General features: G+C 41.8%; 1 protein-coding gene across 1 annotated transcript in view; it reads left to right on the forward strand.

Annotated features, from left to right (window-relative positions):
• Positions 1-6,661, forward strand: part of RFTN1 (raftlin, lipid raft linker 1) — a 101,324-nt gene extending 94,663 nt beyond the window's left edge. Inside the window, exon 10 of the mRNA XM_075143451.1 lies at positions 1,835-6,661. Coding sequence (XP_074999552.1) covers positions 1,835-2,272 — 438 coding nt within the window. The 3' untranslated portion in view covers positions 2,273-6,661. The remainder of the gene's footprint in view (positions 1-1,834) is intronic.
• The last annotated feature ends 2,880 nt before the right edge of the window (positions 6,662-9,541 follow it).

The following is a 9,541-nucleotide window of genomic DNA, read 5'->3' on the forward strand; positions in this document are numbered from 1 at the left end:
TTGTTGTGAGTCACTTCAGAGATGCCATACCCAGCATTTGATTAAGTTGCTGAATATTCTGCACAGACAACATCATGGGCTCTCAGGGTTTTTTTAACTTGTGATACAGCATGTCTAAAATGTTTACAGATAACCCCTTGGAGGAGGGAAATAGGCTGATAAGATTAAAAGGACATTGCAGTGTTGGAAACTGGTCCATCCTATCTATGCATATCAACCAACTGCTGTTCAGTTGTTCCTCCTCAGCCAGTGGAGCAGAAAAGGAAACAGGCAAGGAGTGGTACAACTCATTTTTCTCTTCAGTGAGACAGAAGTACTCTTATTAGTGCAATATTCAGTCAGTGATGAGGTAATCGTGTTCATTCACTTTATACAAAAGTGATGCTTATTTCAGCAGAAACTGGCTGTATGCATTTTTGTGAAATACAGTGTAAATACCTGACTAAGTATACATACCTTTGCACATACACAGAAAGTCTCCTACAGTTTGATCTTTATCACGTTTAGGGCCCAGATCTTACCTTCCATCAAAGAGAGCTTTGAGTTAAAGGGGAGCTGTGGGTGCCCAGCACGTCTGCAAATCAAAGAGGAAAATATTCAGGTGTCTCTGAATTTTAAACAGTTGAGCTCTAGAACTGAGATGTTATCTTTCCTCTTTCTCTAAATTGTAATAATATTTAAGTGAAAGATAGCTTCCTCTAAATAAAACCAAGAAGAATCTTGTGAAAAACAGTTTCTTTTTTTTTTCTTTTTCTTTTTACATTACGTTCTGGCTAGCAGAAGAATTGCTCCATCTTTGTAATCTAATAAACTTAATAGGTTTTGAATGGCTTTTTGATTAAGGAATAAATAGCTAGATCAAAAATTTATGAACACGAGCCCTTCTTTTGACCAACTTGGGCACAGACCTGGTTGCCCTGGAAAAAAATGGCTTTTGGACCACAGCTGAATTTGCTGAATGTCCTGATGACATTATTTATGCCATCCAGACATCACCTCCTAACCCATCCCTGGATTTCCATAAGCGTGGACACTGCTGACAAAATGGTTGCGCACATTCACATGCACTCAGCAAACTTGTGTAGGATGGCTCAGCAGTGGCTTGGAACATGGTCTGGCTTTCCTTGGGAAGGTCCATTTATTTTTTGACAAATGAAGCAGATATATTAGTAGCATATTTGTCAGCCTTTACATATGTTACACCTGTCGAGTCAGTATTTCAAGGTACTGCTAGTTCCCTTTTTTTTTTTTTTTTTTTAGTAGTAGTTAAAACAGTTGTTCTGAAACGGCAGCTGTGGTAAGTCTTGCAGCACTGTGGCGAGTGCTGCAAGAGGCAGCCTCATGCTTTCTCATTGAAAACATTCATGCAAATGGTTCAGAATATTTTACTGTTTGGGTATAGTCTTGGTTATGGTGTTAGTTCTGCTGCTAACCTGGTGAAAAACATGGGAATAACACCATGGGATTGGGTCCTCTGTCTGCACTTGTGCAGCTTTGCATGTTCTTGCTTTGCCCAGAGTGCAGGTTGGCTGCCAGGGTGCTGTACGCCTCAACAGTGACTCGGCGTGTGGGGAGGAACCCACCAGGCGTATGAAACAGCAGAAGCAGAATGCATCACAGTCTCTTTTTCTCTGCGTAATAGATACATACGTGTAGGCACAGATGATCTTAAGCCGTCTGATTTAGTCATGCGGTTCTTTTTAATCTTAGGTCTTTTTGGTCAAACTAGTCTTTGAATTAAAACTAAATAATAAAAACATTTCTACTCCAGAAAGTAGATGTCCGTCTGAGATTGTCTCTAATGGTCTTTAACATTTGGATCTCTTATTTGTAGTTTCACTGGAGGTTCTCCAGAGAAGACATGCACAACAAACAAATGAAGAAATCCACAAAGGCTAAATTAAGTACTAGGGAGAAGCAAATGGCAGAGGAGAAGCAGGAATTGGAAGTCACAGAGAACACAAGAAACTTAGAAGCACAAATCTCGACAGCAGCCAAGCCTGATCCAGAAGAGCAGCTGGATGATGTCATAGACTTGGGAGATGAGGTAGCTGGGACCAATGACAGAGGTACCCACCACGACGGGGCGTCAGAAGAAACATGTCCTGCCAGTTACGATACTGATGACAATGACGGGCAGGTCTGCCTCAGCCAGAGTACGTCTGGCTGCTGTGCGGATCAGGTAACAGAGGGGGGGGACTGTGCTCCAGCATCGGACGGCTGCAGTGGCAGCGATGGGGCAGGGCTGGACGTGGACTGCTCCTGTGAGTAAAACCTACGCTTCAAGAAGCCTGTGAGTTGCTGATACTTTGCCAAGGCAAAAGAACAGGTTTTGCTAATCACCATCGCTAACTCCATTGCTCAATTCAGCATTTCTTTGGCATTGTACTTATTTTGCTCCTTAGCACACCGATATCTTGATGTTTTAAGTAACTGCAGGGCCTGGGCTTTCTAATCCACGGAAATTAATTGCAAAATTCCATCCACTGTACAGAGTGGGAAATGCCCTACACTATCTCCTAGAGCTACACTTTAAATTAAAAAGTAGGGTCAGAAAACGTACTTGGGTTTTTCTGTGACCGACCTTAGCAAACTAGGTCTGTATCTAGGTCAGGGCAAACGTTCCACTTGCTCAGATTTTCCTCTGTAATACTTTCTTGTCCACGTATCTTTGCTGGAGAAGTTATTGTGCCATATGTTATTTTGTCATTAAGCTTGTGGTGTCATGAAAATGGTATTTGGGCTTAAACAGGCTGAAATTGGAAAGCTTAGATAAGATGGCTGTTATCTGCATTTATCTCAAATAGCATACTTACTGGTGATAGTCTCTTCTGAATTTTATTAACTCTTGCAGATCTCTAAGCAATATGCAAATCGTGTACCTATTTTAGGCACACTGGGTAAACAAACCCCATGGTAAATTTGTGTGAGACAGATGATTCCAATATAAAATGCAATCTCCTATTCACTCACATTTATGTTCTCTTTGCCAAACAACAGTTCATCAATAGTTGTGGGAGCTTCAGAAGATAGAAAAACAGGTAAAATGTACATCTTTCAGTGGCTGTCTTCACTGAAGTTGGAATTAGATGTCATCTCCTGACCCTTTCAGGTGATTTTGCACCACTTCCTCACTGTTGTATGTTGTGAGAAAAAACTGAAATTGTAGACAAATAGCAGGGGTCAGTGGCCAGCAAATGTCACTAAATAACCTTACAAAATGCAGATACCTTAACAGAGGGGCTTTTTTATACAAGTATCCGTATTTTGGGACTGATACCTAACAGAATTCTGTAAAATCGCCAACATTTTTATGTTTGGAGCTACATTAAAATATTTACAAGTGAATGTACATGTGTAATATAGTTTTTGTGCCAATGTTCTGCAAGTACTTCAGTGTTCTTAAAAATGTAGGAAGTAGTTGTTTCTCTCTTCTTAACCGCCTTCATCCCTATTTAGAAGTGGTCAAGTAATCTGGTTACAAGGTGAGAAATACATTCTAAATTCCCCTGATTTTTGTTTTTCTAAAGCAAAAGCTCCATAAGTGATTTGCTGTTTTTACCCTTGACTGATTTGTGCCTGATAATTGTCCTTAGTCTTCAAATCAGAATGCTGTACAAAGAACTATGTTCTGTATCAAATGCACCTAGAGTGGTCGAAAGCATCTCCCATGCCTAAAAATTACAGTTGGCAGAACATTGCAGAGAAGGGAAAAATCATACCACTTTGAATATTCATCTAAGTGGGACAACAGCACTTAAGTTTAAACCATTCCATTTCACACACATAAAACATGGTGGTATTTTTTTCATTGATTAAAGAGTTTTTTATTTTGAACAGTGGTTTAGCCACAGGACTATAAGAAACTTCAATTTTGGTGGTATTTTTCAATTATTTAATTCTGTTTCTTGAGATTAGACTGAAGTTCCAAAAGCCTCAAAAATAGGTTGTTTCAGTTGTTCTACTTAAATGCAAGGTCTCTGCTCTGTACAGTTTTAAGTACCTGTTTGCACATTTTATTAGCATAAAATCCTTCTACTGATGGTTTTCTATTTCAAGGACTAGCTTTGTATTAATCTTGTTTTAAAATATACTGTATTTAATGAACTTTTTACTAGTAGGAAGTGTTGCAGTAGAAAGAACTCTCCAAATACTTCTGAATAGAAAGCGTTTATTGGATTGCAACTTGACCTTGTTTAACTGGATCCCAACTGCTTACAAAACTAAAGAGAAATAAAGGAGATTTCTTACTTGTGGTACTTGCACAATTGCCAATAATTTGTCCCCAAAAGGAGGAACTCAGGGTCTCGAAGTGGTGATGAAGGGAAGCTCCTTCCTACTGAATTAGAAGTAGTTACTAGTGCTAGAGAACTGCCACTTGGTTTTCCGTCACCAGTCTGACGGAGCACGGGCCTATGAGGAAGTTGCGCTTGTTTAAGTGAAAACTTGATTTAAAACTTTGTTGCTGTAAATGCTGGAGCAGCTTAGGCTTGGGAAGATTGAAAGAGAACATTCATGGGTTTTCCGTTTAAAAAGGGCAAACGGTTTTGCTTTTACAGTCACATAATCAATTCCAACTTGTGACTTTGAATTACTCTGAGTCAGTTCAGCTGTCTGGGGTTGTGCGAGTGCCTTCGCCGTGCCCTGTCTCAAGTGAACTGAGAGAGCTTAAATCACCTCGCAGACGGATGATGCAGACGGGATGAGGGCTGGGGAAGGCAGGCTTGGGGTACAGCCGCAAGGCTCCGCAGCTGCATTGTGCATTGTGCATCTCGGCTGCCTTTGCCATTTTGGCCTTGAAAAAGCAAGACCACCAGAGTGGCCAAGGAGGTGAAAGAAAGCAGTTGCCACCTTACTTCAAGCCTGAATGGAGAAGGGAAACAGCTAGGACAGAGCTTAACTCCCGTATCTGAGAACCTGACCAGCGCGGGGAAATACGCCCACAGTGGAGAACTCTATGTGGGAGAAGCTGAAATGGAGCTTGGCAGCAGAGGTACAACCTCGATCTTCAACCTATGGGGAGAGGGCAGGACTCCATACTGACTTCTCACACCCAGAGAAGCCACAGCTACTCTGAGCCCCCAGCTCCATAGCAAGGTTTGTCACCCCCAGCAGAAGGTGGAGAGAGAAGCCGGGCCCTTTCCTTCCCACGGAGAGCTGTGTTTTTAAGCCCAATCTCTTTTTTCCCCCAAACTAGGCAGAACCTCCCGGTAAGGATGCAAGCTGGTCTTACCATGCCTCTCTTGTACGGGCAGGAGACACCAGTGAGTATTGCCTGCGCGCCTCGGGAACTGGGTTGTGCTACCACGCATTACTGATGCGGGCTGGTGACAGTGAAGGACGACGGCACACGCAAGTGGCACTTTGGCGTATCTTAACATGAACACGTCCTTGTTAGACCAACAAAACTCAGGCGTGTACATCGGTCCCAAGGGTCTCCTCTCTTTGAGGGAGGAGCATGCGGGCTACTCTGTCGGGAAGAGTTACGCGTGGTGCTATTTAGAGCAGGTGGGCGTCTGAACTAGACAACAGTCGTTAAATGGGAGGAGTTCAAAGGAGAAAATCCAGCTCAGACAAGTAAAGAAATGTCAAAGGCTAAATGAAGATGGCGAAGAGGAGCGGCTGAATTAAATGAAGGATGGAAAAGGGGTTTTATATTGAAACAAACTGGGGGGCAAGGTTGGAGAGGTAGAACTAAAATGGGTAGGAAGTCCAAAATGTTGAAGAATCATAATGAAAATCGTTTATGTGGAGTTTAGGAGCGGTTAAATGCACAAACAATTTGACTGGCACTTCATCTTGCATAATTTCTTTGGTTATTGGATCTGTGCACTTGAAAACAGTGTAATGGAAATAGCTCAAAGTAGCTTTAACATACACATGGAAATGAAGCCAAGTATAAAACAATATACTTTTTTTTTCCTAATTTGGCTCCTCTATCAGCCTCAGTTGCTGAGGTGAGCAGAGGAAGGGCTCTGCATTTGGATACCCTGCTTTTTCTTCGTAGTTGCGTGACTCTGTACATTTGCCTCAGGGAGCCAACTGCAGGGCAGAAATAAAGCACAATCAGCTTTTTGTGCAGGAATTTCATCCTCGCAGAACTGAAGAATGTACGAAGAGCAGATACTAATTTCTTGCTGATAAATGCTTCTGAAAAGTATGAGGAATGCTGGCTAACAATACCATCGCACCTATGAATTGAGTTGTAGATGCAATTCGTATGTCCCCAAGGCTGTTAGTGGAGGTGTGCTTCTGGCTTCAAAAGGCGATCCTTGCAAAAGCCTCCATCAGCAGAAAGGTGCCTGTGGTGCTGAATGTGGCAGCTGACTCTAATCAGTACCTTGCCTCTACAGTGAAGGGGGGAAAAAAGGCTTTTCAATTTAAGTGCTTTCTGTTATTCACTCTAAAAGCACCCTACTAACTAAAATGATGTAACGATAACTGAATAGCCACTCTTTTCCAGTTAATTAATGCAAATCCTATAGGAATACTTCATATTCATTGTACCAGATGAGCACACAGCGAACTGGTAAATTAAATGTCACAAGAAGAAGAAGAAGATTCAGTCTAATAACGCTGTCACACCTGGTAACTCGCAAACCATCTCACTAACTTTAAATATAATTGTGTAGATGGACACACATCTCACTCCTCATATTTTGTTGCCAAAAAAAAAAAGTAACTACCAGTCTGCTTTTTCTCAAGTCGCTCCTTAGCTGATGACACAAATATGAGAGGAATAAACATTTTCTAAGATTACATGTTATGATGCGACACTGTGATCAGAATGTTTCTCCAACTCAGTAGCTGCTGAACAGCGGGGGTTGCTCTCTGTTCCCGCCAGTGTAGGCTAATACCACATTTATTTAGTTACTTGTAGAGCATATGTTTATATAGGTTAATTTTCCTGGTTTTTTTTTTCTCTTCACTTGTGATGGAGTCAGGTCCAATAAGAGACTTTAAGGTGAAACTGATGTTTCACTACAAGACCACTAAACTCTAGAAAGAAGAGACTTCCGAAAGGTAAGTGTCAACAGGGAAAGGCTACGGAGGAAGGGGATGTTAACAACTTTCCTGGCTTCCTGGCTCAGAAGTGGCATTAATTACCATCATATGCATTATGGAATGAAAGGTGTTCTTGTGCCCTTTGGCAGGATAACTGTTCAAGGTAAGAAAGAACTTGTTAACGGTAACTGAGGTTACTGGTATTTGGGGGTGGGGGGATATGAAATTCTTTTTCCTCCACCTTTTGGTGCAGAGTGTGTGTGTTTAATACTACTCTCGGGGGGGGGGAGCCCATACAATTAGAGAGACACGTCCTTGCCCCGTAGCGCTCAATCTGAGTATAACAGGGGATGGCAGAAAGAGGTTAGAGGGAAAGGGGATGATTACAGAAGCAAAGGGTTTTGAAATGCCTTTTGTTAAATGGACGTTTTGGTGCACGTCTGAGGAGAGGTTTGTGAAAGAGATGTCATTTGGGCTGAAGAAAGCATGTGCATTAAGGGGAAAAAAGGGTAAACCGGTTTATAATCCACTTAATGATTTAAAAGTCATAAGGAAAACATTTAAAGGCCTCTCAGAATCTTTTTATCATTACATTGTTAAAAGATGCAGGAGCCTAGTGTGTGGTTTTTATTTTAGGGCACCAGTGCTTGCCGATAGCAATTTATTGCACGTTTCTAGGGAAAAAACCCTGCTTCCTTCAAGCATCAAGCTCTGACATGTCAATTGTGATCTTTGTGAACACAAAACCCCCTTCGTTTTATTTTTTGTGACAAGCACACTGCCCTATTTACATTCTAGAGTGAACAGACAAGGAACCACTCCTTGAAATAGGGGTACTCAGAAAGAATCTTCCTCTCATTTGAGTAGGAGGGAATTTGATGAGCCATCCCCTCTGGGTCTGCAGTGACTGCTGAGGAGGCGAGTAATTTCAGCTTGTGCGCAGTGCCACATGGTACAGAAGCACAAGCCTAAGTGGGTGAGGCTGCAGGCACCAGAAGGTGAAAACTTAGGGGCAAACCCTCATCATGGTACTGTCCCCAAAAGGCAACGCTTTAAGGTCCGTCATTCAGAGGTCAGCTCTTCCTGATCCAAAATACAGCTGTTTCCTTAAGTTCTGTTTGTTCTAAGCTGCAGTAAGTATGGATTTTTCTCTTTGAAGCTCAGTTTGCTGAAGAGCTCTAGGATTATTTCATAGTTGTTCAATCGACTCCTGCAGCGGTTACAGTAGCGTTCTTGTGCTGCGCTCAAAGCAAGGGCTTCAACTTTCCTAGTTAGACTGTCTCACTGGTTTTTGAAGATGAGGTGAATGTGGATGTGGCAGTAGGTATCCCGCAAGCTGTAAAACATACCAGAGACTCTGATAAAGAGAGGTTAAGACTAGGGGCTAAACTCAGCATGTTGAAGCTGAAGTGATTTATTGGGAGAGAACTACAGCTGCGCTGGAGGCCTTTTTATCCAAGCACTGGGACATAATCCTTGAAAAATTAAGTGCTTCACACCAACAGTACTGTTGCAGGCTGGAGACCAGGTGATGGGATCAGTATCTCTTCAGTATTGTCTGAAACATTTAACTCCAGGAAAACAGCCACTAACAAAGAGAAGGCCTTATCTATTTAACATTTTTAATAACTCAATAATAATTTGGTATTTTTAATAATTTAAGTGTTCCTTATTGAGGTCTTCAAATGTACAGTGGGAACCTCTACCACTTAAGGACTTGAATTGTCTACACAGGTAACTAACTCGCTCATTATGGCTCTTTGTTATTCTCAACATTTATATGAGTGAGTTTTTCTACCAGTTGGGGGAAGAAGCTTTGTTCAAGAAGGGCTTAGGTATCAGCCATTACACCTAGAGGTACACTCGTACCTTAAAACAGCAAGCTTTCCAGAAACTTTTTTCCAAACAGGACTGGAATGTCCTGGAGCCTCCCAAAACGCTGTACTGCAGCAGGATTACGGAGATTTCCTGTCTCGGCTGTCGCTGGCCATTGCTGCTTTTGAGGACATGGCACGTGCAAGCAGAAGCTGGATAGGCTGTCTCAGCAGCAGCAAGGGATACAGGTTCACGCGAATAACTCTGTACGGCTCTGTCAGAGGCTAACAGGTTTTTAACACATCAGTATTTTAAACTCAGGTCTGAATATGATTATGAATAAATGTCTCTTACTGTCAACACAGCTGACTTACTTAAATAAACCACGTAAGGGTTTTTTCTTTTTTTCTTTCAACAAGAAGTGTCAAGAGAAGGAAGTCACAACACAGCAACTCTACTTCTATAAAAAATACTAATTTATTATCTGGAACTGGGGAAGGCTATTGCGCTAAGGAGTCAACACACCATTTGGAGCGGATTCAGAAGTTGTGGCCTGAATTGTTACTTACTATAAACTGACCTGGCATTGCTGCACAACTGATTCTCTACAACTGCTCAATCAGGCACTGAAAGTCTTCTAAAAGCTGACTAACAAAACAAGTGTATAAAGTGAAAATATGCTGCCACCCATAAGAAGTAAGCAAACCATCAAAAAAACCAG

The sequence above is a fragment of the Calonectris borealis genome, chromosome 2 (genome assembly GCF_964195595.1).
Source record: "Calonectris borealis chromosome 2, bCalBor7.hap1.2, whole genome shotgun sequence".
NCBI classification, from domain to species: domain Eukaryota; kingdom Metazoa; phylum Chordata; class Aves; order Procellariiformes; family Procellariidae; genus Calonectris; species Calonectris borealis.